Source organism: Daldinia loculata, assembly GCF_022478755.1.
Source record: "Daldinia loculata strain CBS 113971 unplaced genomic scaffold F4817scaffold_87, whole genome shotgun sequence".
In the NCBI taxonomy this organism is placed as follows: Eukaryota; Fungi; Ascomycota; class Sordariomycetes; order Xylariales; family Hypoxylaceae; genus Daldinia; species Daldinia loculata.
Genome location: NW_026054941.1, coordinates 50,238 through 78,167, shown reverse-complemented (window position 1 = coordinate 78,167; position 27,930 = coordinate 50,238). Strand labels below are relative to the sequence as shown.

Sequence of the window (27,930 nt, the reverse complement as noted above, 5' to 3'; positions counted from 1 at the left end):
AAGCACAGTGACATACCGGCAAGGCGAGGGATCACTGTTTAGACCCTTGAAGGCCCGCTAAAGGGGAGGCATTACCCCAGCTTCCTGAGCTTTCTTTTCAATAACCCTTGTTTAACACATAGGTCAATGCGTAGAGAATTTTCCGTTGTGTGATGTTTGGATGGCCCTACTGCCTCGTGGGTCTCGCTCCGCTACCGCTGCTTACACGCTATGTATGTGTTGTGGGAAGATTAACGAATCGAACACTTCTAGTTGAGACCATTAGCCTTTTCTAATATCACAGAGGGTTCAGAATCGGCCACATAGATAAGGAAGCCAAGTCGAGTGTAGAGCTATGCTCTCTCAATGGCCAAAGCTACTAGTTAGACGAAACCTGGCTTATCTATCTACTAGGGTCCTGCTTCGGAGTGTTGGTTCATCATAAAAGGTCCCCTGCCCGTCGGGCACCCGGTATACATACGTACCATACCGCTGGTTCTATAGGCCATTGCGACGGGATTGGTGGGTGAAAATGGCTACAGCTTGCAAACTTATGTAAACCCGGAACACAATCTTTTAGCCATCAGTTTTATTTCGCCTTTCGATGATCGATGAATTGTGCCGTTCTATATTCCAATCAAAGGAGTCATTCGTTTCCTCCGTTCATCCGAATGACTTTAGGACGCTATTATGCCCTTTATCTTCCCCATCGAGACCCAAGATCAAAGGGCCGTCATAGTCTGCAGCGTTGTATTTAGTCTCCTGGCGGTGGTATCCGTTGCCTTACGCGTCTTGGCCAGACGCAGGGCGAATAGGGTGCTCGACTGGAGTGACTATTTCGTTATTGCAGCCTGTGTATGTTGCGAAAGCTCTATTCTTGCCAGCATGAAAACTTGGCCAGAGACCTTTGATCATTACTGATGCTGTACCCTAGGTTTTCGCTGTCATCTACCAAGGCGTATCTATCTCATGTTCGTATTAGTTCCCAGTAAAGATAGTCTAGGATTGAGAGTTAACGCTTTATACTTGATAGCCGTTCTTATAGGTGGAGTAGGTTACCATATCGAGGATATAAAGAACAGATTTGGCGTCGAGTCCGGAGCAGAGATATTCCTCCAGGTATGTTTCTCGGCACCACGACGGTTTGCAGTCGATGGAATTTACTAACTCTTGCGGTGGGACGTAGCATACAGTTGCCAACCAGCTACTATGGGCAATTAGCCTTTGTCTTTGCAGAGTTTCGATTCTCATATTATCTACGAAAATCTTCCTAGTACAGAGTTTTATCGTAACCGCCAGAATTACTTACGTTCTTGTCCTTGGATGGTATGTACCTACCGCATGCCGCATTCTATCAATTATGTAGTTATCCTATTGCATTCCAGTTGCTAACGGTCCGTAATAAAGGGGTTTAACTGCCATTCTCACCGCCTTTCTCCTATGTAGACCCTTCGCCTATAACTGGGATAAATCGATCGAGGGAGGAGTCTGTGGAGACCCGACGGTATCATGGGCTATAACGGGAGTCCTCAACATGATATCTGACCTGATGATTCTTATCATGCCGATGCCTTACCTGCTGAGGCTTGAGTTAGCATGGGAGAAGCGGCTTCGGTTAGCAGCACTCTTCGGCGTATTGGTGTTGTGAGTATTAGTATCGGAGTTTCCCATTATGCGTTCCCCCTAACAAACATTCTTGGTAGGCCATGCATTGTTAGCATCGTCCGTATAGCTGAGATGGTCAAAATGGACTTCAACGATTTCACATTCAGTTCTCCGCATACCATTGTGCTTAGCTCGCTTGAGCCCTGTCTCGGCGTGATGGCAGCGTGTGCAATGACTATGCGTCCCCTTTTCGGCGGTCGATACTCACCTGACGGAACGGCAAATTACAGTACTCCGCCTATCGCACCCCTACCGAAGAAAAATAGCAATCGTCGGTTCCAACCACTCACCGAAAACACATCAGAAACACGCCTACGTCCCGAAGACGTCGGGTATCAAGCATCGATAGCAAAGTCTCCAGAGCCACCCATGAGCTTCGGCAGCTTAGGCGAGATTGGTCTTGAGATGGGGGCAATTTCGATAAGGCATGAGTGGATTGTAAAGGAGGAGCCTCGTCCAAGGAGTTCAGATACGGAAAAGGACAGGAATCTAAAATGATACGATTCCGTAACCCAAATACTATGATACCCCTCTTTGCAAGATACCTACTTCTGTTAAATCGCTTTAAAGTTGGATTACTGTTGGATACAGTAATCGTCGAGGTCTCCCTGAAGACTTGAGGATAGAACAATTCAAATTAACATTTATTACGGGCGGCAACTACATCTAGACGAATGTCCAAATATCGATGAGTCCGAGTGTACGTACTTGGTTTGACGTCGCTGTTATCTGACTTAGATGAATACTACTAATAATAATATATCGATATAATTCGAATATATTTTCACATATTAGCGAAAAGATACTTCATTCCTTCCCATACCTCGATACCAGTTGGGAGGATTTGATTGGCGGGTAATGTGAATCCGTTTCGGCCAGTATCACGGAGTTCGATGGCCCACCTTAGGTTCAAGTTAGTAATTCAGGCACACGCTCAGACGGGATTCTACCCTATATAACAGACCGCTTGACTTACCCAAACTCTGCCTTGTTAACGTCAGTCACATAATCGTTGCTACCGCCGGCAGCGGCATAGAGCGTAGAGCAGATCGGACCGGCAGTGAATTGAGTCCCATATGGCTTCGCGATAGCGGAAGCAGTATTTTTAGCCAGTGAGTCCTGCTTGGCCTGGTTTGAAGCCGCTGCTGAGCATGAGTAACCGTAAGGCCTGCAAAGTTCATGTCAGCTCCCAGAATTACAATAGGGTTGTAGGTGTCTAAACCCGGCAGGGAGAACTGATCGAAGCTATACTGACGTCAGGATATATTGTCCGTAGCTGTGCCAATCGATGTACAGCTTAATGCCATTCTTTTTCGCTAGCTGGTCGCTCAAGGCTACGACAAAATAAGTTAGATACTTTTAGGTTGACATAAATGTTGAATCTTACTTCGGATACCAGTGTTCTCTGGAGTATCACCTGCTGCAGCGCCGCGGTACCTATAACTTAGTTAATATCTATGCCCTTTCACTTATAATATCATTCATTTCGTGGACAACAATTAGACTCGGAGAGCCATCGTGTAGGACTCTGAAGGCACTGTTTATATCCGGCTAGGTACTCACGTTTCTAAAATTTGGTCAGCAAACGATGCATTTGATCCATATTGGAGAATCAAAACGAGCAGAAGAAAAAGATTCACGAGATTAACTGACCTGACCCGGGGCTCGTAGAAGACCCCTCTCCATCCCATTTATAAGGCCAATTCCGGTTGACATCGGTGCCAATAGCAGAGGTGCCGGATCGCGTCTGGCGATTCTTCCGCCACAACCGGTTCGTAGTTTGTGTATAGAGGAACCCTAGTATAAATGAGCTAGTACCTTATTTAAGATCATTATAATGAGATCAATTTACCGTCGGGGTTGACGATAGGCAAGATGTAGAAGTCGTAACTATCGAGAAAGCCCTTGATCGTCGTGTCATTGTTGTAGTTGGCAACAAGTTGGTATGTGAGATATTCGACAACCTGAGGTTAAATGTTAGTAACATATAGCTAACTCAGCGGAGATTTTGGGCATATAGTCACCTTCGAGGAAATCCATTCGCGAGCGTGGACATTGCCATGAAAATAGACAGCAGGTTTCGAGTCCTTGCCGCCGCTTCCCCAGAGGTGAATACCCTGAATATCGCGGCCCTCAAATGATTTACCGGCCGTGATAAGCTCCGAGTTAGAGGAGAAAGACGCCTGTATATCTTTCAAAAACGTCAAGTGGTCATTGTAAGCATGGTATGCATTGAACCATGAAAGGCTTGGAAGAGCAGCCGCGCTTAGTTCTAGGTACCATTGGAATCAGCCCGTGTACTTATGTTTCTCTTTCAATCTATCCAACGTACCGGGATACTCAGCAAACTCCCCTTCGAGTGCTATGTCGACTCCGAGATCATCAGTCAACACCTCGGAGGTGAAATTCAACCCCTCAAACGCCGAAAGATTCTCAGGAGGCACTGCGATATCGAAATGCTCCTCCTCTACATGGCCATGATTGTGGGTAAGGTCGATAGCCTCCAGAGATTCCAATTGGGCTTCGAAATCCGCAATATTATCCCCTGGTGCCACGCGAAAGATCTTATAGCCGTCATATATAACTTTACCCCGCCTATCCAGTCGCAAGGCGACGGTTAAGGACGCGACCAACAAAAGAGGTTGGAGGAATTTCATGATGGACGATTATGAGGTAAGGGGCGCAGGTTTTTGATAAATTTTTGGAGGGTGAACTCGACAGTACACTTTATATTTGAAGCTTTGGTGATAGCGTTACGACAGATGAGCTTTGCATCTACCCGATCGGGCAGGTCGTGCTTCGCATGGGCGACGTAGATCTAGAACGATAAACTTTAGCCTAGCTCGTATGAGCAATGGATGTGCATGCTTGGCAATTGGTTACAGAAGGTCGTAAGAGCACTTGCGCAAGAAATATGGGAAACGAAGAGAATCCCAAGCAGGGAATGTCCCTCGAGTTACGTCCAGTCAATTTAGCCTGCCGAAGCATAGAACCGGAGGGTCGAGTGGACCAGCTTCTTTAATCTCAATCTCAAACTATTGGCCAGAAGTCTGATGGTGTTGTTTATCAGGCTTCACGCCAAGGCACATATATGACCTCGTTCTAATTAATCGTTACATGCATTGCATGATGAACCCGAACTTCCTCATCTGAGATCTCTCAGCGCTTCCATTCCCCACATGAAGATGAGGTTGTTACCACTATCCCTACCTTATTCATGAAGGATACCTTAGATAGATAGTTTTCCTAGAGACATCACGTCATGGAGACCTGCAAAAAGAGACATACTATATAACATGTAATGGGAGAATAATATCACGTAATTATATTGTGGCCAACCTGCCTGCCTAATCCAGGGGTTGATACCGTAGCCCGCTGGCATTATACGCTTTCGTTATCTAATAGTATTTTAATCCGACATAATGTGATGTCGTGACAACCTAACTTTTACATAACCGCCATCGAGTTCATGATGTTACCCTACGTACACAGGTAGGCAGGTAGGCAGGTAGGTATGCACATAGCTCTCCGCCCCATAAGCTGAGAAACACTCATAGTTTAGGTATGGCCATGTGCCCTTATTAGAAAGCTCGATTCCGGACAGGACGATTAGAAGCTTTACTCGAGATAAGCTGGGCTGGTATGCTTTAACTTGAAGGATACATATTAAAGAAGCACTTATTACAAAATATATATTTGATTTATGAAGCTTCGGTTTATACTTATACGATAGCGTAGTAACTCATTATAATAGGTTCTCGGCTAAAAGTATAACTGCTTTTATGTAATACACTCTATCAATAGCTCGTCATGGGGTAGACTACGTTGATAGAGGGACTTATACCTTGGGATATCATGATTGTATACTTGACTTGATGATGTTACGCTGAAAAGTAGGTTCATAGACCCACAAGACTTGGTTGCTTTGGATTAATTATCTCGTATAAATTTGGCACAATTAAATTGATCCTTGGTCAATCATATACGCAAGCTAGAATCCCAAAGATAAAGATGAAGTAGTATATATGGAATGGATGCCTCGTTTGTTATCATGTATGTCAATGAGTTTGATAATAAATGTTCCTAATATAACCGTGAACCTATGGAGCTTTATAACTGCCTAACGTTACCTGTAACAAAATATCAGGTTAAGTAGTTCTCTGTTCTAGCTTGTGTCTACATACCTCCCTGGTGGTAGTCGTAGTTACCGCTTTATTAAAGCACATATTAGTTGCTCTAAGGCAACGCAAATATCTCACTGATGATATATATGTGAAATGTACCGAGATAATTGTCAGAGTATTATGGGTCAGAGGTAGCTAACAGGGGTCTATCTACTATATAAGAGGCGCACAGCGCCCTCGTAAGAAGATAGAAGGCCAGGCGTTACTAGATCAATACTATTATTACTTGGTCTACCTATCCTAGACACTCACTCTGTGTATGACATCAATCGACGGGTATAAATCCTGACAATAATGGACTCTCATGGATATTTTTATATAAATCGGTAAATAAAGTTGGATGGATCTACCACTGACTGATCAGCGTGTCCATCCATATTAATGCTACTATTAACGCGCTTCATAACTTCGATACCTCTCTTGATATCCTTCTTCATACTGGCTGGCCTTTGGGACAAATATGTTTGACAGGATTTAATGGATATTGGTAACTCGGCAATGACTTGGCGGCTAGATATATAGCCTGAAAGATATTGGCGTTTAAGGACTCGCAATAACGGGAAATCACGAATACTGTGGCTATTGGTAGAGAGGGATGAAATCAACTCGAATACGATACTCATATATACCTAAGATTGATCTCTCCTTCTATGAACGTAGGTCCTGGAGTTGCTACCGGGGTCACCTCTAACGTACCGGTAATACGCGTGTCTGGCTAATCCCACAAGCAAGGTTCATTCATCTTTATCGAATAGGCTCTATGTCAGGGTGTAAGTGGGTTAGGAGTAGAATCAGGGGATCTACTATATAAGAGGCGCGTAGCGTCTTCGTAAGAGTAGGAGGCAGACGTTAAGAGTTCAATTATATCTATCCTGATATTCACTATATGTATGACGTTCATCGGGGGGTACAATATCTGATTCTATAACCAAGGTGCCTTCTATCACGTTGAATATCGTCATTATAATCCTAAGCATCTTCGTCTCGGCTGAGTTCGATGGCTCCATTGGAACCGGGGCCTTTCTGTTTCCCTAGGGAGCATCCTTTACCTTGGCGCAGATCAGAGATCTCGTCGATGCTCTTGGCAGTCGCAGCTGGGCTACCTGTGGAGCTATCCCTGTTCACTTTGTGTAGTAGTTGGGCTTACCTAGGTTACGTAATTAATGGCGTTGGTAAGTGAAGCGTCATTTTTGCGGTGACATTAGAGGATACCTACCTAGGTAGGTAGGTAAATATTAATCGGGAGGTGGGCGATGAGGTATAGAAATATATCGGAGGTGAATGATTGAAAGTTGTATTAGGGGTATGGATTTGATACACCTTAGGTACTTGGCACCCGAGGAAGACTTTTTCTTCTAAGATCTAAGAGAAGCAACATTATAATATGAGGGTAGAACGGTAGTCTAAGTAATGTATGAAGTACCTATGCAGCGTTAAGCCAAAATCAGCATTGGTTTAGGATATCTCTCTAGTTGGACAAGGTCGCGTTGTTTCGCAGGGTATTTGAGGCAGTCCTGATATATCTTAGGTACCTACAACAACGGAACATATCCCTACCCTGCTATGAGTGCATGGGCAGCTCATTCATTCGTACGAGAGGCTACCTCCTTAAGAAGTACATGCTATAAATTGACCAATAACAATCTTACGTTAATATAAAATTGTTTACCTCCTATAAGAAACAACTCATTGAAACATTCAAGATTAGAAAAGGAAGTATAAACGATCTTTGATCCTAGTGACGATCATTGCATATGTGACAGGCGTTGTTTCATTGATTCAGCTTAACCCCGAGGCGAGACATATGCACACTGTTCCTTTCTGTGACCCTGCATAAATCCCCTACCAATGTTTAAATATGTAATGCCGCCACCGATATTTTGACCCAAGCTTCGCGGCGCTAAGAGAAACGCGGGCTCGCCAAAGGCTCCTAGGGAGCCGCTATGAAACTTGACAGAAACCCCTCATTTTAAAATAGGGAGTTAGTTATTATCTCCTGGATGAGGTTCTCTTTTCGCAACGACGAAAAGTCCAGATACAATAGTAAGCTCACAATGCCGCGCTTAGTATTTATAATCGCTTCGTGCCCGGTGACGCTACACGATGTTGTTACCCTCACCATCTGTCATAACATCGTCAGGTCTTGGGCAGGTTCTTAACATTCGCTTCTTACCTCTTTTATATTCGTCACTCATTCCTGCTGCGCGGGCTCTTTCATTCTTACTATACTATCATTCGAGATCTCGAACGTATATTTGCGGGAACTGTTCTGTTTTTATTCCAAGGAAAAACCACTGAAGAGCCGTTATCAAACTCCTGTGTTGGGGTTACTAGTAACAATGTATTCATTCATATTCGCCTTTCTCGGCTTGCAATCATGCGTGGCTGCGTCGCCCATCGCGTCTCTAGGCTTGCTTCGAAAGACGGTGACAGAACTCGACCAGGCGGCATTTGAAGAGGCGCAGCAGCCGGATAACACGGCGACGAGGGCTTTCTCGGGAACGCAGATACGGGTAAGATAACTCTGGATGATAAACAGCGCCTTGCGTTAACGGTATATATATTATAGACCTCTGATGGGCGATGCTTGTTCGTTGACGAGCTGTCTGGAGATTTCCGAGCAAACCTCACTCCGATACAAGTCGCCGAATGTGACACCACAGACGGCCAGGGATGGGACGTTATTACCGCAGGGAAGCATAACAATGCTGAGAACTCGATGCTCATTGTTAGCACCTTGGTTAGTACTTCATCTTGCATCTTACTCGAAGTAGGCATGTATTAATAAGTCTCCAGACGAATGCCTGTTTCAACTTCGATCCGCGACGTGCGGGTGGCAACCAAGTCATTCTTTTTAGCTGCGGTGGACGGGCAGATGGTGGCGGCGAAGTCACAGATTCCCAGCTCTTCCCTTTCAACACCAGTAGTGGACCTCTCACGTTTTCACCCCAGAATGACCTACAGTCGTGCTTCACCGTCAAGGGTAACGTCATCGATGTTGCCCCCTGTGCCGCTGGGGGTTCCGACCAACTATTTACATTTGGCAATGCACCAGCAGCTGTTAGTAGCGCATCGAGCGGAACAGATGTCTCATCTACGCCAACTAACTCTCAAGCGACTGCTACGTCTACCGCCACCGCTACTACCGTACAGAATCCGAGTCAGGGGTCGACGACATCTGTCTCGGATGCTACCGGAGCAATTCCTAATCCTACCGAGGCTGTCCCCGTATCTCGTGCCGGTGGCGTATTACAACCCACCGCAGTAGCAGAGTCTCATCAGCGGGACGACACAGCGACGCGTGCTTTCACCTCCGTCAGCATAAAGGCGCCAAACGGCCAGTGTCTCTTCATCGACCCAACTGCTGGTGACTTTCGTGAGAACCTCATCCCGGTCTCGTTAGTGCAGTGTGGCGGGACGCCCAATGAAAAGTTCGACATCATCACGGCCGGGAAACATAACAACGCCCAAGATTCGGCTTTGATAGTGAGCAGCTTGGTAAGTTAGACCGGCTTCGTTATTAATAATCGTTAGTTAATTCTAACATGTCTCTAGACGAACGGTTGTATTAGCTTTGATGGACGACGCCCAGCCGGCGACACGGTAACGATTTTCTCGTGCGGAGGGCGAGCAGCTGGAGGTACGTAACTATTCTATCCTGATTCCTGATGCTACGGCACGTTCTGATGCTAATACTGAACTAGAGGGCGAGACGAACAATGGCCAGTTGGTACCATTTACGGGGGAGACAAATTTCGTCTTCGCGCCAGAGAGCGAACGAAATGCAACGTGCATCGTGCCGGGCAACGGTAGGCTTGATTCTGCTCCTTGTGCCGGCGATAGCTCTCAAGTCTTCACCATTCTAGCGTAGGGGATGTTTCCGGCAACAAAACTATCGACAGCCCATACAGCGACAGCCCATACAGCGACAGCCCATACAGCGACAAGTGATTGGCATGGACTCTTTTCCCAATTAATTTAGTTCACCAATAAAAAACTACCTGATTAATTCGATATGTTTAACTGTACTCCTTGAATTGTGTGAAAGGCCTACATTCGCCGGTTTCAATGCTTGGGGGGAATACCAACATATCGCTATGCTACGTCTATTGCGATATAGATCGGCACACCCATTACTAGAGTCTAGCGACGGACCGTTTCAAACGGACTTTCTTTGACTAACCACTCCTCCAGTGTCAGCATTTGAGGATGATCCTTGCGTCGAGCTGTAGCATCTGCCTTATAGCCATCGCTGGCGAACCATCCAATCATCAGGGCCATCTCGGTGACCATGTATGTCAGCGCGCTCCCGAGGAACCAGTAGCTCACCGGTACGGGGGACCCCGTCGCCTTGGCGAATGAGGCATTAAGCTGCTCCCATGATAACTCGTCGCCTGCGAGACCAACGGCCCTCCGGTTCCAGCGCTCGGGGTCAGCAAACGCCTTGGCAGCAAACACGCCAATGTCCGACGTGGCAATCCATTGCATACGTTTATTTCTCAAGTGGTTATGTAGCGCGGCCATGAAAACCCTGGTTGGAAACCCGGGTGCTAGATTATCCATGAAAGCCACCGGACGCAGGATTGTCCAACCCATACTCGCGCCCGGTTTTCCCGGGCCGGTGGCGTTTCGGAGATGCCGCTCAATGTGGTACTTGCTCTGGAAGTGAGGTATTGGGGTCGGATTGTCCCACGATGCTTCGTCTCCGCCGCGCTCGACGCTGCTGTAAACGAAATGTCTGATACCGGCCTTGATAGACTCGTCAACGAGAGCCTTGCCCTGTGCAACTTCACCCTCGAGGGTCACCCCCTTTCCCATAGAGATCTGGACAGAGTAGACACCCCAGATAGGTTGGGGATGTATCTTTCGAGCTTCGTAGAATAAGCTAGGGACGTTATCAAGATTGCCCTGCACGAGTTTGATCGAGGATGATTTCTGGGCAAGATTCTTAGCGCTGATGCTGTTGACGTCGCGTGTGACGGCGAGAATCGTGAATTTGCTAGGGTCCCGGTCGAGAAGTGCACTTATCACTGCACCACCCTGCTTTCCTGTAGCACCTGTGATGAGAAGGACTTTCGACATGCTGGGCTATTGGCTGGATCTAGTCGATGATGTGTCAGTTGTGCGGCAGTCGTGCGGAGGAGGTCAGCAGCCACAGCGTGGGACTATTTAGATTGTCAAATAGAAGAGTTGCGTTCACATACGTCGGCATATCAGAGTTTAGTCTGACAACCCCCCTTTCGGTGTATGCACCTAGGTAGGGGGGGTATGATGCCGCGTCAAACCTTTCAGCGCCCGAAGCTGTCAGCGTCCGTAGCTGTCAGCGTCCGTAGCTGTCAGCGTCCGTAGCTGTCAGCGTCCGTTATAAACCTACGCGGAACGCTTCGTGGCATAAAGCACGACGCAGCCTTCTTTGGGGACTTGCGGAAAAAAACTCAGGGATTTATTAGGTCCCTCCCGTCCGATGTCCTGCATGCCCTGCCAGTCTCGCTTGATGAACAAAACCGTTGTCCACCACCTTATGGGCGGCAGCAACTTACAACCTAGACTTCTACGACGCTAGAGGAATACACCTTCTCGGTCGTCATTATGGACGAGGCCCAGACTCGGCGGCGCAACACGGTTAATGCGCTACTAGATGGCTACGGGAGCCTGTCGGTTCCGCAGCTTCTCATGTCAACAACACCTGACTTTTACCATCAGGTATTACCAGAAAGCTTAGGCATGATGCCCCGAAATAGGGAGGCGTTCGCCCAGCACGCCGCCGGCATCTTCAACGTATTCGACGAATTCAGAATGGTCCCGAAGTCAATCGTCGATGACGGGCCAGGGAATATGGCAGTAGTCCACGCACGAATGCAGGGAATGCTAAAGGGGGGAGCTGGAGAATGGATAAACGAATGCGTAATGATAATCCAGTTATCCCCTGACGGCACTCGGGTTTCCAGGGTGACAGAGTTTGTGGATAGCGCAAAGGCTTTAGAGATGGCCCGGAAACACGCGCCGGATAACTTTGACGTGAACTACGCAAAGCTAGACGGTGGTATGGGGACGAAGAAAGGGGCCAGGAACGAAACGACGGGCTCCAAATCGATGGTACTACTATTTGGGTTGGGACTAGCACAGGTTATCATGGTAATCTTTTTGTTGTATCTAGGTCGGCGGGCCATCTTTTGAGTTTCTAAAGGGAGTTGAAATCAACTCTATTTCTAGGTTCTTATAGTAACAATCTTTACTACACATTTACGCTTTATCCATGTACCTAAATTCGCATTGCCGAAATTACGTACAAGTCTAGGTGTAATGAGTGACTTGCCCCTTATACTGCGAGAAGCATGTTATGAGAGGCGTGTATAGGTACGGGTACCTTGGTGATCGCTATGTAGAAGTTGCAAAAGCTGCAATTCTATATTTAATTATTAAAGAAGAAAAAAAGTGAAACTATATGTTGAATGTCAATCTAATAGTTTTAACAATTTTGATTGTCTCTTTGCTCAAGATTTGGTGGCCAAGCAACAATCGTTCTAAATAACATGTGGTATAAAGGCGGAATTAATAGGGGCTAAAAGAAGGTGTAGGAGAAGCGTCTACGTAAGTAACTTATATGCTATACAGCATGTACCAGGACCAATAACCCAGCCGAGACAACCCATTCCTAGACGTTGCGGAACTGAAGAGTACCCGCGCCCTTGCCCATACTCTAATGTAGTTTCAACAACTGGAAGAGAGCCAGCGACCCAGCAACGACCGGCGTAATGAGGCGCACGGTGTTGAATTTGATCCATTTCCGAGCGTAACTCTCGGCCTGCTTGGGGTCGACCTTGCCCTTAGGCTCACGCAGGGCATCGATTTTCTGGTTGATAGGCTGCATGTTGGCCGCGGAATGGACAACGGTGATGAGATGGCACAGCGCCGATACCGCGTACGGTCGCCAGTCACCAAGTCTGCCATCCGGCCCCTGCGTAGAAGCTACCCATGATGTATAGGCGTAGCCAAAGATGCCGAGCGTGCTAATCGGCCTGAAGAATTGATTGCCTACAACCCAGAATACGGGCCACTGCCGACCAAGCAATCGCGCGCGGGCTGCGTGCTCGGGCGACGATGGCGGCGGGAAGTCAACCAGTAAAGCGGGAACACCCATGAATGACTGCGTGATGGCATTTCCTATACAAGTGTCAGGACGGTTACCTCTTATGATTCATTCTATACTGACCGAAGAGGATAAAGGAAAACGCAACGGTAGTTCCAAGAACGGCCTCGGGAGATACAGCCATAGTTGATGGTTGCGACTTTATTTCTAATTATGTTTTCTATTTATTGATCGTAATGACGACGGAAGGGATGCTCACGACTTGATTGACTTGATTGATTTGATTCTTAGAAGAAGACTTTGAATCATCCCTCGTCGAATCTACCTAAGTAGATTTATATATTGTAATGTTTTACGTCGTTGTCCGTGCCGAGACTCTATTGTCGTCAGTATCTGCTCGTCGTTTGTCATTCGATCCGATGAATCCGCCCGGTCTCAGGTGGCTTAGGTGGTATGATATTGAAACACTTGTAGACAAGTCAGGTCCACGGGTCAGATATTGGGGAAGCTTTTTAAGGAATCATTAGTCGAAAGTCTTTGTATGCCGAAAGGCTAGCAAAAAACATACATGATATAGAAGCGTAAAAGGCTTATAGGGGGGGACAATGGCGGGGGGTTACAATGCTTACCATTACGCAACGTTTGTTTGATCGGTACCGACAGACGCTATAAACTCTTACAAGTACCTAACGCTGGGATAGGTAGGTACCTAAGGTACCGAAGCTTGCGTTAGGCGACACGTCAATTTCTGACGGCATACGGTAGCTGCCGCCTTGCCGCCGCCGCCGGATTACGAATTATAACCCGTAACTTTGACCTGACCGATATGATATCGGACACAGTAATTACCGTGGCTCCGTCTACGCTCCCATCTCAAGGGCCGACAGACGGAATTTATAAGCGCCTTGCTAACGAATAGATCTATTATACCACCAGCTATTAATGGGGGTTATAAATGCGTATTCCGCATACAATTGCTACACCGTATGTAAGGCCTTTCTCTTTTTTTTATTTTATTTTTTATTTTTCCCATCTTTTTAACGGCTTTAGCTATTAGCAGTAAAGGCTGTTATTCTTTTTTTATTTTCTGGTTTTTATCAAGTAAACTTCCATGAATCATTCGCTTAACTAAAGAAAAATAATACTATAGTTCTGTGAAAAGTATAAAGTCAAGATGAAACTGTTGCACTGCCCCATATGTGGCCTGTGCACCTGTCAAGGCGGTGAGCCTAGGCAGACTAGACCCATACTAGCTTGGCACTTTCTAAATAGCTTCAATCACCAAGTCTTGCCCTTTTCATCATCTTGCCGCTTGCAGGCAACAAAAACAGTAATGTTCTTAGTGTTAATTCAATCAATCAATGATCTTTAATCCAACATATGTTATGTAACGACCGTAAATTTAGCCGTCTAAATCCAACTCTCAATGATATACCCGCCGTTCTTCTCTCATGCGATCTATACCACTTGTACATCTTATACAACTTCCATATTCTGATTCTTCTCTTCCGCGGCTTTGAGGAACTCTTCCTTTTCTTGCCGATACTTGGCGTCAGACTCGGCCCATAGCCTAAGCGCCTCCTCCTTTCGGGCCTCGCTCCTCGGCTCGAAAGCCATCTGAAAGGAATCTGGCCTGATAATCAGTAGAGAGTTCGACTTGTCGTGAGGAACTGCTATCTCCTGGCCCGTGACCGGATCCTTCTTCGCTTTAAGGTTGAAGCACCAGCTAAGCGCGCCGCAAGCCACTATGAGTTCGTCTTGCGTGAGCGACTGTCCTAGACACTGACGCTGCCCCCAACCAAATGACGTCATGCCTTTAATGGTAGGATACATGCTAAGCGGCTCCTGATACGTCGGCCATCCCGGTTCCAACCAACGCTCGGGCCTGAAGTTATCCGGGTCAGGATACTTTTCTGGATCACGAAGGAATGCCCTGCCGACTTTTAGTATTTTATACAACAGGACTATAAATTATAACAGACTGAACAGATTGGCACTTCACTTACCAGTCTAATGGAAGTATCCTTGTTCCTTTGGGGAGAAAGTAACCGCGAAATTCATCGTCGGCCTCCATCTCATGCGCGACGCCTAGTACTAGTGTGTCAGTTGCCTTCTTCTATTCCTACGTTTTGTTGTTAACTAACCTGTGGGCACGTTTGGCCTCCATCGCATCGTTTCCTTGATGCAAGCTCGGAGGATTGGAAGCTTAGGCGCGTCGTCGAGAGTTGGTACTCGCCCCTCGCATGCCTCGTCAACTTCCTTCTGCACGGCCGCCTGCCACTTTGGATGATGTATCATGGACACCAAGAAGTATGACAAGGGGCCGACTACGGTGAAGATGCCGACGAGAGCCATCATCCCTATGACGCAAGAAGCTTCATAGTCGCCAGAGATATTTGAGCGCTTCTCTCCTCTTTCGATGTATTGGCTAGTGAAGCAGGCCCTCTGCCGTCCCCGTTCTAGTGCGTTACGCGTGTTCGTCAGGCGTTCCATCCACCAAGCCTGCTGTTCGTCGTGTCGCTTGTGCTCGGCGATCTTCCAGGGGTTTACCATCTTGGGTAGATGCCAAAGGGGGGTTATGACGTTAGTGATTGGTCCAGCTGGCGACATCTGGTTTAAAAGGCCACATGCGCTCTTTGTGCAGGCTTCGCTGAGATCCGTGTCGTCCCAAGCTAGCTGGCACATAACCTTGGATGACATATCCTCCAAGGAGAATTCGAAGTCGTCAGGGTTCTCGATCAACCGAGCGAGCCAGCGTTTAGCCTCATGATACATAACACCATAGTAGTGAGCGTTGCTCGCTTCTGTCAGGTAGGCATGGGTAAATTTGCGTTGCCGAGACCAGTACTCTAACCCACGTCTTATTTAGTAATGAGATTTGCTAGTTAATCCGTTGGACACTCACGGTTCTTTCCCATCAGGGGGAGATACTCCATCGATCCATGCGTGCTCTTCGAGTCGAATAGAGACCTTACCATGGGCCTGTCTGAGTTGTATTTCGCGCGCTTCACCAAGAGCTCCTCGGCCACATTCTCTTTCGTGACAATTAAGAACTTTGCCCCGAGCATCTCCGTGAAGTAAAAGCCATCCGTGCCGCTATACAGGTCGGCCCATTCCTTGAACTTCAGCCACATGTACTGGATGGGAAGGTCATGTATACGACCGATATATGGTAGTAAGGTCGGACCGGGTATCTTACGCGGGTGGTTAATCTCCCTGAATAACTTAACCAAGTGGATAGCTACCACGCCGATGAGGGCGGCGCAGAGGATTGCCGGCGTAAACAGTTGCATGATCAACCACTGGGTAGAAACAAGGTCTTGTGTACGAGTATAGCAGGAATTTAAACTGAGGAAGGGCTGCGGAACGGACTGACCAGAACACTTCCCGGACAAGATGTATTCGCAGGGCTTTCACACGATTTAAACTATACACCTTAGGCACTAAGCGACACAATGATAACTCTACTTGTAGTAATTACCCTCGATGGTGTTGAGCGGCGAGAATCGTCGGGCTTTCAAGGGCGATGGTGCGATGTATCGATTCTTAACCGGGTGTCCCCTACTCAGGCTGACATCAAAGTATGACCGGGCATCAGGTACGATCGTACCCAGTTATGCTTATAAAATTATGCTTTTTAAAGTTTACATTCTTCTAGAAACAAGGTACTTCCGAGAATAGCTTCGAGTGTTAAAAGTCCGAAACATTCCATACAAGATAGCCAAGGGTATTGTAGGGTCCATTGCCCGATTTCGTCGTGGCAACAGTGAGATCGTAGGGCGAACATCGATAGGCCGGAAAGCCACTTGCATATGTCGTAGAATATCGCCCAAAACAGTCAAGTCCGGCCAACAAAGTCCGGACAACCTCCGTTGATATGTAAAAGCGAAATGCCAGGTGACGGGGCTGATGCTGCCGCTTCGGTATTATTGTGGAATAGCAATATATCGCGGGTTAAGGGGCTAGATACCTATTTATTAATAAATACTAAAATTGATAGACACCGAATCACTTATGCTCACTAGCTCACGCGTAAATGGTGATGCTAATAGGTATGAAAATCCCCGTGTGTTTAAGCCTTGATGCTAAGATTCGAATATCAGTTGGCATATGTTGTTGTAAGTTGGAGTGGACCGTTTGTAAGCACGCGTATAGCTGAACTATCGGTGCCGCATATCTTCCCGCGTACGGTATACATAGGTAGGTAGGTGTACATACAATAGGTGTACATACATTTGGTAGGCGCATACGTATATGTATACCTAGGTATGCATAAAGTGCCGGCCCATAACATCCTGATGGTGTTGAGAGGTCGATAGGGTAGATAAGCGACTGTGACGGTTGGTGATCCAATCAAGACATCGTAGCGTAAGTTTTAAGGTCGATACGACTCAGCCCATTGATAATATAAAAGACGTTTTATGTTCCATTGCGGTGGGCGCACGTCGTGGAACCAGCCCATCGACGGCTATGTATGTACCGCCTCCCTTGGCCCGACGATCTGAGTAAGACTAGGTAGCATATTGGCTTTTAAACTATAAACCAGCCGCATATATGTCGGTCTCAGTTCCTTGATGGTTATATCATATTTAATATATCCATTAGCGGTATCATGTTTACTTTTATAACTCTTATAAGTAACATCTTTTCTTATGATTAACTAGTCCCGACAGAACTTTTAACGCGTATACGGACGCGTAGGATATTACCTGGGTAAGTTATGTCCGCTGCAATTATGATTAGGTATACTGGCATACATCGAGGTGAAATGAGCCAATAAGGTGTCCAGGCACATTGCGTTTGGGTGGTCAGGAATATACTTCGGGTCCGAACAGGATCAAGGGTCGGCACTTTGTAGGACACTTCAACCTCCGCGACGACGGTAGACTTTAGGTTAATGACCGAGTGGCGCGAAAAAAGCATACTGAGGCTTCGTGGCCACACCCGCTGTTCCGTCATGTACAATTTACTCTTCTAGTTTCCATATATTATATTCTTAATAGAGTAGCATCGTCGCCGAAAGGACCTGGCCAAGAAGCACTTGACGAAGAGGCATACTGCTCCTTTAATTCGATCACTGCTTATGCGCCTTTCTGAACTTCACTAGGTCTACGTCTAAGAGTTCAAGAGTTCAAAAGTCCAAAAGTCCAAGAGTCCAAGCCACATATTCACAAGATGGGTTCCCTTAATGATACCGACTGCAGGCCCGTAGGATCTTACCCGCCGTCGGGTATCGATGTCTTAATTGTTGGTACCGGGCTTGCGGGACTAACGGCGTCTATTGAATGCACGCGCAAGGGACACAACGTGCGCATTATTGAGCGCCATGATGATATTAATACCGCAGGTATGTAGCTGGACTTAGACGCCCTCCCCCCCCTGCAAATACCTGCAATACGCTGAGAACGTGACTTTGTTTTTGCCCCCATCTAGGCGATATGTACTTCATGGGTCACAGTGCTACCAAGTTCTTTCGTCACTGGCCCGAGCTATCGAAAGAGTATGAGCTGATATCTATGAATAATGCCTGGATCGAGACTTTCAAGCATGTCGGCGAACGGATGATAACGCCACTAAAGGTTTCAGAGCGTTTGCGTCAAGCTGGTATGGATCCGAACACGCCACCCGGCGCTTTTCAGATGCGGCCGCTCATCTACCAGATGTATCTAAACGAAGTCCAGAGGCAAGGAATTCAAATCCAATTCGGCCAGCGCGTCGTTGACTACTATGAGGACCAAGAACGTCAGAAGGCAGGCGTCGTGACAGACAAGGGCGAGCGCTTCGAAGCCGACGTCGTAATCGCCGCGGACGGTGTAGGTTCCAAGGGCCAAAAGCTGGTAGGCGGGCAAGTTAGAGCGATGAGTGCCGGCAGAGCCATGTGGCGAGCAGCTTTCCCAATACACCACTTAGACAAGAACCCTAAGCTCAAAGAGTTTTTGAATATGGGCGGTCCGAACAACGACGAGCCAATGGTCAGAACATGGCTTGGGTACGTGGCGCTCCCATCGCTTCCCATGCCGGACGTTGTTTGGCTAATAGTTGCAACTCGGTAGCCCCGGAACGTACGCCATGGTCCTGATTCGTCAGGAGACTTGCGTGTGGATTATGAACCACGATGTAGGTGATGATGCATGAAAGTAATGCTCAGCTCGGCGTGCTGATCAGGTATAGATTACCGGCTCCGAGGAAGAAAGCTGGACTCATACCGTCGAATCAGACGATGTATTAAAGAACATCGACAAAGGGTTGGGCCCGCTCACTTGGGACCCTAGGATCAAGGAGCTCGTCAAGCTGACACCATCCAAGACTATCGTCAACTTTGAACTATTCTGGCGCGATCCCCAACCGACTTGGGCTTCCCCAGGCGCCCGCGTGGTTCTCATTGGCGATGCCGCACATTCTTTCCTGCCCGCCTCGGGCAACGGCGCTACGCAAGCCATCGAGGATGCCGTCTCGTTGGCTTCCTGCCTCCAGATTGGAGGAAAGCAAAACGTACCAGAAGCAGTAAGCACACATGTGCGTCTCCGCTTCATCCGATGTTCCTGCGCGCAGAAGATGGGATTCACCAATGCAGAGCTTCTCCAGCACACCAACTGGGAGAAAGTCAAGCTCAACCCAAAGCTAGCGCAGCCTAAGCTCCCAAGATGGATCTGGAAGCATGACCCTGAGCAGTACGCATACGAGAACTACGAGAAGATGGCTGAAACTATCAGGAAGGGAATTCCTTTTGATCAAGTCGACACGGTGCCGCCAAACTATCCGCCCGGCTATAAGTACGAGCCCTGGAACATCGATGACATGCAGAAAGACGTCGAAAACTCTACGGTTAACATGGGTTCGGGAGACTGGGACTAAAAGAAAGGTATCGACGAGTTGTCTAGTCCTCTGTGCTAACTGGGTGATAGATGGGCCTAGAACAAACTTCTTTGTCTCGGCTGTTTTCCATCCATCTCATATGATCATTTCCGTCTTGTATGGTATTAGGCCTAGATACGAAAGATCTCTCGCCGAGAAGAGTAACCGAGTAGATTAGGTACCTTAGTTATTATTCTAGAACCAATATTCGTGAAGAGCAGTCTTGATGGTGGATAATTAAAGAGAATTTAAGTAAATACCATTAATAACATGATATTTACCAGAAGCTAGCTTAGATCCGTAATAAAAAAAGACGACCAACATGCTTCCAGAAAGGATAGGCCAAATTCAGAGCTACAAGGAGAGAAAAGAGATCAAACAAGTATAGCTAACTACTGAAGAAGTCTTCCTCCTCGTGGCTGTTCTTAGTTATCTACTCAAGCAACAAATCGTTATCAAATCGTTATGCTAATACGGAGCAGGCTTCTACAGCCTAAGTCTCCCTTCTCCGCCTTCGACTTCATCTTCGTCATCCGATTTTCCTCTCCAGCCGGGAAGTCCACGGAATGCGAACCAAGAAATGAAGATGGTAGCACAGAGGACAAACCATAAAGCTAAAAGAAGCCATCTACCGAGCTGCGACCGGTGACAGTTATCCACCCAGATAGACCTATCTGAATGCGGTCCCCCATCCATAGATAGTTGGGTTAGACCACAACTCCAACTTTCAAAGTCCATCCAGTTGCGACCGTACGGGGAGTATGATGTAGGAGACGCTGCTACGTATAAGCTGTACGTATCCAGACGGCCGGTAATCCCATGCTCGATAAAGTTATAGAGGAGTGCCGTAGTAGTAAGAGTGATAGCTGGGATAAAGAGAGCAAGGAGAAGCCAGTGCTGCCGAAAGTTCTTTTTATCGATGCATGTTAGCTCTCATCTCTGTCGGTGCATTACTAGGAGAGTGACAAACCTTCTTGACGTAAACGCTGGTAACGAAGAGGCCCATTACTAGAAAGCTGACAATAATATTCACTATAGACGCTGCGATAGCGAGCTGATGATGAGGGCCTCGATACAAGAGAGTAGGTAGCCAAGGTGTTTGGAGGCGTTCCTTTCCGAACCAGATATGAAATCCGCCTGACCATCTGAGGTCGTGTTCTCTCATCCACTCTATCAAGTAGACATGTTGAGACAAGATATTTGCATAAAGCAAAACCGCGACGACGAGTGTAATAAAGAGGGCACTGCCGCCCGTCCAGGGGCGAAGGCGGGGGATCGGAATTTCAATCTTGTTCAAAGCCATGGTATCCTTATAGTTAACATATGGGATCAATAAAATACCATAGATTGCCTAGGCGCTTTCTGCAAGCTTGAAAGGCCAAAGGGGTTTTATCTCTTAGAATGCGGCACAGCTGTGATTGTTGGTTACTTGGCACAGCCACTATGATCTTCACTTGACTCCTCAGCGCCGTATGTTTCGGCCAACCAGATATTGATGATGCTCAAGAATCTGCCTGATCAAAACGTAGGATTAAAGGATTTAGGCAGCAGGATTAGACGACAAAGGTTAGCAAATAAATTAATTTACTTTTAGATAAGTTAGATACATAGGTATTTACAGGACTCGTAGAATGAATCTCTTTTAAGCGTTCTCTACTCCTGGGGCGGCAGCAGCGAGCAATTTTCCAAAGTCGGGGGTACCCAATCCCGTAACAGGGTCCCATCCCGCAGTGGCATTCCACCTTGCTCCGTTTCTGAAAGCTGAGTTACCCGAGCAACCGCTTCCGTAACCGGATGTTATATCTATCAGGGCGGCGCTGTTGTTGTATAACCACGGGTTGAGGAAGCCTAGCGGCGGCTGACCTTGGCTCTTTCGTGCGGCGTTTAGGAGAGCTACCACACCGGCGAAGACGGGACTCGAAGCACTCGTACCCGACAGGAGCGCAGATCTGCCCTTATCGATGACTATAAACCGACTCCCCTGAGCCGCAACATCGGGGAAGCCTCTGTTGGACGAGTTGAAGTACGCAGAATAGGTTTTGCCTATTGATTTTAGGTACGCATTGACAGAATCTGCCTGCCACGCCGGTTGAGCGTGAAGCGAGCTGAAACCGCCGCTCGAAAAGCTCACGCCCTGTTCGGGCTCGACGTTATAAGTAGCACCGACAGAGGTCACGTACGGGCAGCCTGCGGGGAATGAGGGCTGGAAATACGGCGCTTGGTCTGACTCTCTTATGCACGAATCACCTGGTCCAGAGTCGCCGGATGAAAACAACACGCTCACACCGCGGGCGCCGAGTTGCATGAATAGATTACATACTCTGAGCGCATACTCCGCTGGTACCGACTGCTCCTCCTCTCCGTACGAGGTGGAGAGCGTCTGCGGCAAAGCAGAATCGTCTTGATCGAGGAGGTACGTCAGGAATTCCAAGTAAGGCTCGTTTGACGAGGGCCCAGGCTCGTCCTGCGTAGGTTCAAGCGGTCTTCAATAAACTGTCAGTCATGTTTAAAGCCCAGTTATAAAAATGGCTAACAACTCACCCACGACCACCAGTGCTGTATTCGCGGATCGGGATAGGGCTGCTGATGGCTAATATGTATTGCACATCGAGGTTTGCCTCCCCTGCGTAAATGTTTAGTAAATGTTCAGTCTGGCAATTTCTGACAAGGGCCGCAACATACCGCTATCGTCGTTACTACTCTGGTCATCTAGACCCCCATTGACCAACTCGACGCTGAAGTTCTGGCCTTTGGCCTGCGTCAAATACTGGTTCTCGAAGGACTGCAGATCCGAATACCGGGCGTATTCCTCCAAGTAAGAGCTGAATGCAACCAGGTTTCCCTCGGTGGGCGCGGTGTACTTGATATTGTACAGTGACTTGAGACAGGCGGGCGTGATCCTCGAGGTATTGCAGTCGGCGGCATCGACGGCCATGTCCGCCTTTACGGCATCCTCTTCCTCGGGCTCAAGGAGCTGCATCTCAAAAATGGTTGACCTCTTGGCGCCGAGCTGGCCGAATCGAGTGGTCGGCTGTATGAGATCGATGCTTCCTGCAAGCTCGTCGGGGACGCTGTACGACAACGTCCGCAACTTGGGACTGCCACCCTTCTCATATTGGTACCAGGCGAAGTTCGCGCCAAGCAGGTCGTTTGCGGTTTTAACATCCGTCTTGAAAGTGATCCAGTCGTTATTTACCGTGGACTCGACGCCGCTCTTGGTTAACCAATCGGCAACTGACGAGATAGATCTTTTTGTCGGTGCCGTATAAGCCCGGACTTCGTCACGCGATAGGTGCATGCCGTAGTTTGGATGCCCCGGCGTAGAAATCTCGATCACGGCTTGCTCCAGCGCAGCCGCATGTTGCTGCTTGAGACCAACACGCAAGGTAACAGGGTCATTTGGAGAGGCCTGACGAACTTCTGCCCAGCCTTTAGGGACGGAGGCGAGACTGTCCATCACCTTAGCCGTCGCGGCCGAGGCGAAGAGGAGAAGAAGAGAGCGCATGGTGAGAGCTTTTCCTCGAAGAATTGCACAGTGAGTCTTTCGTTGTGGTTTTCTTCCCTCCCTCGCCAAATGAAGGTGAAGAACAAACGAGTGCCCTCAACTACTCCGTGAGGGGAGCTGCGAGCAAATTAATAAACATCAACGTAGTAGTAAGTAAATAAATCTTTACATATTGCAATTGCGTGCTATGCTATGCTCAACCAATTGATCCTACCGTTACATGGGTTCGACGTCAAGGCATCTTCCCAACCATGCCGACTGGCTCGTAATCTAAGGTCCTGACCACTCGAGTTGTATCGACTTGCCAAGTCCGGGGTGATCTCCCGCCCATCCTCTGCGAATACTACTTGACCTAGGCTACATTCGGCAGGAGGGTGGTATCTGAGTTATGCGCCTGGCTGTGATAACCTGATAAGGTCGTCGTTACGAGAGATCTGATCTCATCTGGGTGTATGTAGGGTACTACATGCCGGCGTATTAACCCTCGGAATGTGGTTCTGAGGGCGGGTAGAGTCTACAGATATGGCTCGTTTGAGGTAGTTTAAAAGTATACGGTGTTACCGGCCGACCTAGACCCTATAATCAGCAGGGAGTGCTTGCTCGACTTCCTATTTGTTACTAGGCTACTCACAATAAACCGAGTAGTTGTTGATGAGAAGGTGATCGTGAAGGGGTTAGGTACCTAGACGTACCAACTTCATTTCTCCGCCCTTCAATATGTTACCAGTAGTTGATCACGTAGTCGCCAATACACAAATATAATATGACATAAACGCAGCCATCTTACCAGTTACGAGGGAAAATAGATCGTTTCATGAATAGGTAATCAATATTTTGGTTTAATGGATAAAATAGGTTGGGATACTTCTACTTGACGATTGAAGTTATACTCGTATAAAATTACTATCGTATCTTATTAGAATAGTACTTCTGTTGGTTTAACGGAACTATGAATACGATTTGCTGCTGGGGGTTTCGATACTTTACTAAGACGAGGTGGTATTTTAATAACGACCAAATCCTTGATTTTATCGGCCAAGCACTTTATATATCGTTTGCGCAATACTTATCGCATTATAAACGGGGTATCATAAGAAAACAACATCTCATATCTAGTGGATTTACAGGACCTTCCCGTTCTCATCCATCTTCCCGATAACACCCTCAAAGAGTTTCGGTAGGAGTTCAGAAGCGTCTCCTTGAAAGAAGAAATCTTCCTCCAATAGGCCTTCTGCTGAGTCAGGGTCGGGATTCACTACCACGATAATAGCCCCCTGTTCTACAGCCTGGTGCGCATAACCTGCAGCAGGATAGACGACAGCCGCCGTTCCAATCACGAGCATAATATCGATGCGTCCTTGCCAGATCCAGCTGTCAACATCTGTGAGCATCTGTTCGTCGAGAGGTTCTTCGAACCAAACGACGCCGGGTCGGAGCAAGCCCGTCTTGCAATTCGGACAATGCGGGAGATCCTCGACCTTGATGGGCGGTACGGGAACGTTAGGATCGAGTAACGGAAGAGTCTGGTCAGGCAGGTAGTCCTCAGCGGCAGGGGCGAGAGCCGGGCATACGGGGTCGCTTAGATTATTCCGGTCGACGTAGTCGCAATCGTCGTTGAAGCATTTGTTATCAAGGATGCTCCCATGAAGGAGTCGAAGCTTAGATTCGGGATGTCCAGCGCGTGGCGACAAACCTAAGACGACGGGATCATATTATTAGAGGCTTGCCGTGATACATTTTTTGTGATATAGAGCTTCGCCATGGTTGGGAATGTAGGTAGGCTTACCATCAACGTTCTGAGTTAAGCACAGGAAGTTGTCCATCTTCTTGGCCAACTCGGCAAGGGCATAATGGCCACGGTTGGGATTCGCCTTTAGCGCCATGTGTCTACGCCATGCGTAGAATAACCAAACAAGGGCTGGGTCCTTTTTGAAGGCCGTTGGGGTTGCGAGGGAAGTGGACTCGTGATTGCGCCATAGACCGCCAGCACCACGAAAGGTTGGAAGTCCAGAGGCTGCTGATAGACCGGCACCACAGAGAGCCAGGACCCTGTTGCTAGAACTTAAGAGCTGCTTGAACTCTTCGATGGATGTTCGCGGCGCCATGTTTGCGCGTCCGTTGCGTGAGAATCGGTGAATCTAATCTAGAGCGGACGGCGGGAGACGTGGGAGTGATGGTTGATAAACTTAGTTGCGGTACGTGCCGTACTGACCTAAAGTAGGTAGGTATTGTAGCTTAGCAACTACATTTTGTTTGCCTACCTACTATCGCCTGTTTATTAATGATGGGAAAGTAATTGATAGTTTCGATTTTAGAAGTCTAGGAATGTACCAACACTTGGAAGGAAGTACTTACGTAATAGGTATACCTTGGGTACTTGGGTACTTGGATTGCGGGGTCTATCTACCTAGGTACATAGGTACCTACCTACATAGGTACAATTAAGTTAGTGGTGGAATGGTAATAATTGAATCTACCATCCAACAACAAATAATCTTACAATAATCTCATATCAATATCCCTCTCACACAACGCTTTATACCTCTTCCCAACAGCAGTACCGTTACCTACTCCCGCATCCGTATAAATTGATAAGATATCAGTCGAGTTACCGTTGTCCACCCCGCACCTCTCAGAAAACCCTTGGAACATGTCGACTCGTTCTTCAAGATACTGTTCAAACCCTGCCCTCGAGCAAGTTGTACCCGGCCCATCAGCACAGTTAGGCAGTGGTTGAGGCGCACTATTCACGAGTATCCGATAGTAATCACCGTCTTCGTAACCATAACTACCTGAACAATTCAGCCTCTCGATAGCCGCGTTGCTCAGAAAAGGCAATACGTGCGAACTTTTCCACGCGCGCCGGTGGTTGATACGGTCTAGCGGCATCGTATCGTTAATAGAGGCCTCGCCTCCGCTGAACTCGGAATTATTAAACAAACCCATGGCAACAAAGACCATAGGAGGTAGCTCTCGATGAGTAAAGCTAACAAATATATCTTGCTTCCCAGACGATTCTTCTAAAAGTAGGCTTGCCGATGCATTAAGCCAAGGTAACCCCACCACGCCAGAGATCTGATTACCGTATCCCACGTTGTAGTGGTACATGATATCGGCCGTATATTCCCAGCCAAGCCAGTCGTCTGGCGTAAAGAGGTCCAGGTCGCAGAATGGGGAGCTACCACGAATAACAGATTCGTACCCGCACAGTTCCATCATGCCATACACGTCGTTGGCCGTGAAATTAAACCCGGGGGCTATCGCATTCAATCTCGCTATTATGGGCTTGGTGAACTTTTCGAGATAGACTGCTGATTGATCGCTGCCAAATGACGACGAGTAGGCCGGACAACTTTTGTACGGCGTGAGGCTGTTCGCGCCAGCTTCCTCGGATTCGTAAATGCTCACGACGTTGATTCCATCCTCATTTAGCTCGAGGCTCCTCGCGAACGACTCGGCCGATTTTTCAGTGCGCTCGGCGGAGGATGTCCATATACGAGACGGCAGCCTGAGATTAGGGTACCGGAAAGACAGCGTTACGCCAAGTTGCGCCGCTTCTAGTCTACCCGCGCGAGTCAACAACTCTTGTTCCGCATCCGTCAGCGGGGCTGTCCAACCGGCGAGGAAGCTGAGCGCTGGAACCTTGCTCCAGTCGACCGCGGTGTTGTTTTCCAACTTGGATACGAATGGGTCGATGTACGCTTCGTAGTCGTAGTCGTTAGCGTAGATTGCAGCGTGGCGAGAGAGATAGACCGCTCGGGACACTGAACAACCCTGTGGAGGCGACGGCGACGTCGGCGGGTCTTGGGGCTCGAAGTACGGGGCTACGCCGCCAAGATGTTCCAGAGGGTTGAATTTATATGTGGAATAGAGAGACGCGGCAGAACATGGTTGAAGTATTAGAAGAACGAGCGCACTGAGCCAAAGCAGCTCTCCAACGAATGACGAGGCCATTGTGTTTGTCGCAGAATGCGGTATCAGATGGAAACTGGCTAAGGGTATGGAAGAGAGGTAGACCCTTCGTTTTTATCCTTCCCCAGACCACCCCGGCATGGCTGATCTACTTGGACAACTGCTTGTCTTATTTACATAATGCGAGATGACGATGAATGATGACGGGGAGGATCCAGGAACGGCGAACATTATGTTGGCGTCATTAGACATGGGTTGGACAGGGGTTTAGCGGCCACTAACATTGAAGTCGTCTTTTGTTCCTGGTTCAGGCTGCTTTGTCTGTCCGGCCCTGCATTAGTGTACACTACCAAGTACATACGTATGTTCGAAATACTGGCCAATTAAACCCGAAGCTTTCATTAAGCGGTGGACTTGTCCTTGATCACTTTATGGAGACTGAGTGTCAAATGTTTAACACATTACCACCTATACCTCTATGCTTTTATTGATCTTATAAGGGGTACGGATTATATATGGTATGTAATGCTATGGAAAACCTCCTGATAATTCTAGGTAAATATGTGATAGATAGACTAGACACGTATACTCATATCCTCTTTTGAATAACCTTACTTATTATCGAACCCTTCCCTTGTACGCCACAGACAGGATGAGTCTAATTAGATGGAATGAGTATATCTCGTGCCCGCATTCATGATACTTTGATTGATGTTGGTGAAGAAACTAATTTCGTTAAT

General features: G+C 47.6%; 12 protein-coding genes across 12 annotated transcripts; 4 read left to right on the top strand and 8 right to left on the bottom strand.

Annotated features, from left to right (window-relative positions):
* Positions 1-669: 669 nt before the first annotated feature.
* Positions 670-2,142, top strand: F4817DRAFT_320755 (uncharacterized protein; the record flags this gene model as incomplete). Its single annotated transcript, XM_049301217.1, has 6 exons — positions 670-834; positions 914-950; positions 1,013-1,098; positions 1,166-1,305; positions 1,387-1,623; positions 1,683-2,142. 6 exons carry the CDS (start codon positions 670-672, stop codon positions 2,140-2,142), a joined length of 1,125 nt encoding a protein of 374 aa, XP_049154222.1.
* Positions 2,143-2,259: 117 nt separating this feature from the next.
* On the bottom strand, positions 2,260-4,351 carry F4817DRAFT_352762 (uncharacterized protein). The gene is made up of 9 exons (XM_049305267.1): positions 3,977-4,351; positions 3,669-3,916; positions 3,497-3,608; positions 3,298-3,441; positions 3,208-3,211; positions 3,032-3,081; positions 2,900-2,978; positions 2,621-2,812; positions 2,260-2,546 (listed from the first exon to the last, which is right to left on the bottom strand). The coding sequence occupies exons 1-9, from the start codon at positions 4,299-4,301 to the stop codon at positions 2,429-2,431; spliced, it is 1,272 nt and encodes a 423-aa protein (XP_049154221.1). The 5' UTR covers positions 4,302-4,351; the 3' UTR covers positions 2,260-2,428.
* A 3,726-nt stretch (positions 4,352-8,077) lies between these two features.
* Positions 8,078-9,861, top strand: F4817DRAFT_294233 (uncharacterized protein). Its single transcript, XM_049299722.1, has 5 exons — positions 8,078-8,341; positions 8,398-8,568; positions 8,625-9,326; positions 9,384-9,468; positions 9,533-9,861. Exons 1-5 carry the CDS (start codon positions 8,168-8,170, stop codon positions 9,697-9,699), a joined length of 1,299 nt encoding a protein of 432 aa, XP_049154220.1. The 5' UTR covers positions 8,078-8,167; the 3' UTR covers positions 9,700-9,861.
* On the bottom strand, positions 9,725-11,151 carry F4817DRAFT_352757 (NAD(P)-binding protein). Its single transcript, XM_049305266.1, has one exon. The coding sequence runs from the start codon at positions 10,908-10,910 to the stop codon at positions 9,972-9,974; it is 939 nt and encodes a 312-aa protein (XP_049154219.1). The 5' UTR covers positions 10,911-11,151; the 3' UTR covers positions 9,725-9,971.
* A 16-nt stretch (positions 11,152-11,167) lies between these two features.
* F4817DRAFT_352756 (uncharacterized protein) lies at positions 11,168-12,065 on the top strand. Its single transcript, XM_049305265.1, has one exon. It carries the CDS (start codon positions 11,418-11,420, stop codon positions 12,003-12,005), a length of 588 nt encoding a protein of 195 aa, XP_049154218.1. The 5' UTR covers positions 11,168-11,417; the 3' UTR covers positions 12,006-12,065.
* A 146-nt stretch (positions 12,066-12,211) lies between these two features.
* F4817DRAFT_352754 (uncharacterized protein) lies at positions 12,212-13,541 on the bottom strand. Its single transcript, XM_049305264.1, has 2 exons — positions 13,042-13,541; positions 12,212-12,992 (listed from the first exon to the last, which is right to left on the bottom strand). Exons 1-2 carry the CDS (start codon positions 13,100-13,102, stop codon positions 12,529-12,531), a joined length of 525 nt encoding a protein of 174 aa, XP_049154217.1. The 5' UTR covers positions 13,103-13,541; the 3' UTR covers positions 12,212-12,528.
* A 649-nt stretch (positions 13,542-14,190) lies between these two features.
* On the bottom strand, positions 14,191-15,808 carry F4817DRAFT_352751 (cytochrome P450). The gene is made up of 3 exons (XM_049305263.1): positions 15,063-15,808; positions 14,925-15,006; positions 14,191-14,851 (listed from the first exon to the last, which is right to left on the bottom strand). Exons 1-3 carry the CDS (start codon positions 15,691-15,693, stop codon positions 14,395-14,397), a joined length of 1,170 nt encoding a protein of 389 aa, XP_049154216.1. The 5' UTR covers positions 15,694-15,808; the 3' UTR covers positions 14,191-14,394.
* Positions 15,809-17,985: 2,177 nt separating this feature from the next.
* Positions 17,986-20,016, top strand: F4817DRAFT_293728 (FAD/NAD(P)-binding domain-containing protein). The gene is made up of 4 exons (XM_049299719.1): positions 17,986-18,265; positions 18,352-18,907; positions 18,972-19,035; positions 19,090-20,016. The coding sequence occupies exons 1-4, from the start codon at positions 18,094-18,096 to the stop codon at positions 19,771-19,773; spliced, it is 1,476 nt and encodes a 491-aa protein (XP_049154215.1). The 5' UTR covers positions 17,986-18,093; the 3' UTR covers positions 19,774-20,016.
* Positions 19,905-21,297, bottom strand: F4817DRAFT_293763 (uncharacterized protein). Its single transcript, XM_049299720.1, has 2 exons — positions 20,744-21,297; positions 19,905-20,682 (listed from the first exon to the last, which is right to left on the bottom strand). The coding sequence occupies exons 1-2, from the start codon at positions 21,074-21,076 to the stop codon at positions 20,260-20,262; spliced, it is 756 nt and encodes a 251-aa protein (XP_049154214.1). The 5' UTR covers positions 21,077-21,297; the 3' UTR covers positions 19,905-20,259.
* A 1-nt stretch (position 21,298) lies between these two features.
* Positions 21,299-23,807, bottom strand: F4817DRAFT_293709 (tripeptidyl-peptidase). Its single transcript, XM_049299718.1, has 3 exons — positions 22,456-23,807; positions 22,315-22,396; positions 21,299-22,256 (listed from the first exon to the last, which is right to left on the bottom strand). The coding sequence occupies exons 1-3, from the start codon at positions 23,276-23,278 to the stop codon at positions 21,416-21,418; spliced, it is 1,746 nt and encodes a 581-aa protein (XP_049154213.1). The 5' UTR covers positions 23,279-23,807; the 3' UTR covers positions 21,299-21,415.
* A 115-nt stretch (positions 23,808-23,922) lies between these two features.
* On the bottom strand, positions 23,923-25,621 carry F4817DRAFT_352696 (DHS-like NAD/FAD-binding domain-containing protein). Its single transcript, XM_049305262.1, has 2 exons — positions 25,065-25,621; positions 23,923-24,971 (listed from the first exon to the last, which is right to left on the bottom strand). Exons 1-2 carry the CDS (start codon positions 25,381-25,383, stop codon positions 24,400-24,402), a joined length of 891 nt encoding a protein of 296 aa, XP_049154212.1. The 5' UTR covers positions 25,384-25,621; the 3' UTR covers positions 23,923-24,399.
* On the bottom strand, positions 25,612-27,547 carry F4817DRAFT_293822 (phosphoglycerate mutase-like protein). Its single transcript, XM_049299721.1, has one exon. It carries the CDS (start codon positions 27,230-27,232, stop codon positions 25,775-25,777), a length of 1,458 nt encoding a protein of 485 aa, XP_049154211.1. The 5' UTR covers positions 27,233-27,547; the 3' UTR covers positions 25,612-25,774.
* Positions 27,548-27,930: the final 383 nt, after the last annotated feature.

Coding starts and splice junctions, on each gene's coding strand:
- F4817DRAFT_293822 (XM_049299721.1), bottom strand. CDS start 27,232: ATGGCCTCGTCATTCGTTGGAGAGCTGCTTTGGCTCAGTGCGCTCGTT.
- F4817DRAFT_293763 (XM_049299720.1), bottom strand. CDS start 21,076: ATGGCTTTGAACAAGATTGAAATTCCGATCCCCCGCCTTCGCCCCTGG. Junction 20,683..20,743: donor CCAGCGTTTACGTCAAGAAG/GTTTGTCACTCT, acceptor ATCGATAAAAAG/AACTTTCGGCAGCACTGGCT.
- F4817DRAFT_352696 (XM_049305262.1), bottom strand. CDS start 25,383: ATGGCGCCGCGAACATCCATCGAAGAGTTCAAGCAGCTCTTAAGTTCT. Junction 24,972..25,064: donor CTTAACTCAGAACGTTGATG/GTAAGCCTACCT, acceptor CCGTCGTCTTAG/GTTTGTCGCCACGCGCTGGA.
- F4817DRAFT_352757 (XM_049305266.1), bottom strand. CDS start 10,910: ATGTCGAAAGTCCTTCTCATCACAGGTGCTACAGGAAAGCAGGGTGGT.
- F4817DRAFT_293728 (XM_049299719.1), top strand. CDS start 18,094: ATGGGTTCCCTTAATGATACCGACTGCAGGCCCGTAGGATCTTACCCG. Junction 18,266..18,351: donor TGATGATATTAATACCGCAG/GTATGTAGCTGG, acceptor GCCCCCATCTAG/GCGATATGTACTTCATGGGT. Junction 19,036..19,089: donor TGTGGATTATGAACCACGAT/GTAGGTGATGAT, acceptor GATCAGGTATAG/ATTACCGGCTCCGAGGAAGA.
- F4817DRAFT_352751 (XM_049305263.1), bottom strand. CDS start 15,693: ATGTATCATGAGGCTAAACGCTGGCTCGCTCGGTTGATCGAGAACCCT. Junction 15,007..15,062: donor GAGGCCAAACGTGCCCACAG/GTTAGTTAACAA, acceptor CACTAGTACTAG/GCGTCGCGCATGAGATGGAG. Junction 14,852..14,924: donor AGGATACTTCCATTAGACTG/GTAAGTGAAGTG, acceptor AAAAGTCGGCAG/GGCATTCCTTCGTGATCCAG.
- F4817DRAFT_294233 (XM_049299722.1), top strand. CDS start 8,168: ATGTATTCATTCATATTCGCCTTTCTCGGCTTGCAATCATGCGTGGCT. Junction 8,569..8,624: donor TGCTCATTGTTAGCACCTTG/GTTAGTACTTCA, acceptor ATAAGTCTCCAG/ACGAATGCCTGTTTCAACTT. Junction 9,327..9,383: donor CTTTGATAGTGAGCAGCTTG/GTAAGTTAGACC, acceptor ACATGTCTCTAG/ACGAACGGTTGTATTAGCTT.
- F4817DRAFT_352762 (XM_049305267.1), bottom strand. CDS start 4,301: ATGAAATTCCTCCAACCTCTTTTGTTGGTCGCGTCCTTAACCGTCGCC. Junction 3,917..3,976: donor GGAGTTTGCTGAGTATCCCG/GTACGTTGGATA, acceptor AATGGTACCTAG/AACTAAGCGCGGCTGCTCTT. Junction 2,547..2,620: donor GTTAACAAGGCAGAGTTTGG/GTAAGTCAAGCG, acceptor CTTGAACCTAAG/GTGGGCCATCGAACTCCGTG.
- F4817DRAFT_352754 (XM_049305264.1), bottom strand. CDS start 13,102: ATGGCTGTATCTCCCGAGGCCGTTCTTGGAACTACCGTTGCGTTTTCC. Junction 12,993..13,041: donor GTTTTCCTTTATCCTCTTCG/GTCAGTATAGAA, acceptor ACACTTGTATAG/GAAATGCCATCACGCAGTCA.
- F4817DRAFT_293709 (XM_049299718.1), bottom strand. CDS start 23,278: ATGCGCTCTCTTCTTCTCCTCTTCGCCTCGGCCGCGACGGCTAAGGTG. Junction 22,397..22,455: donor GAGTAGTAACGACGATAGCG/GTATGTTGCGGC, acceptor ACATTTACGCAG/GGGAGGCAAACCTCGATGTG. Junction 22,257..22,314: donor TACAGCACTGGTGGTCGTGG/GTGAGTTGTTAG, acceptor AGTTTATTGAAG/ACCGCTTGAACCTACGCAGG.
- F4817DRAFT_352756 (XM_049305265.1), top strand. CDS start 11,418: ATGGACGAGGCCCAGACTCGGCGGCGCAACACGGTTAATGCGCTACTA.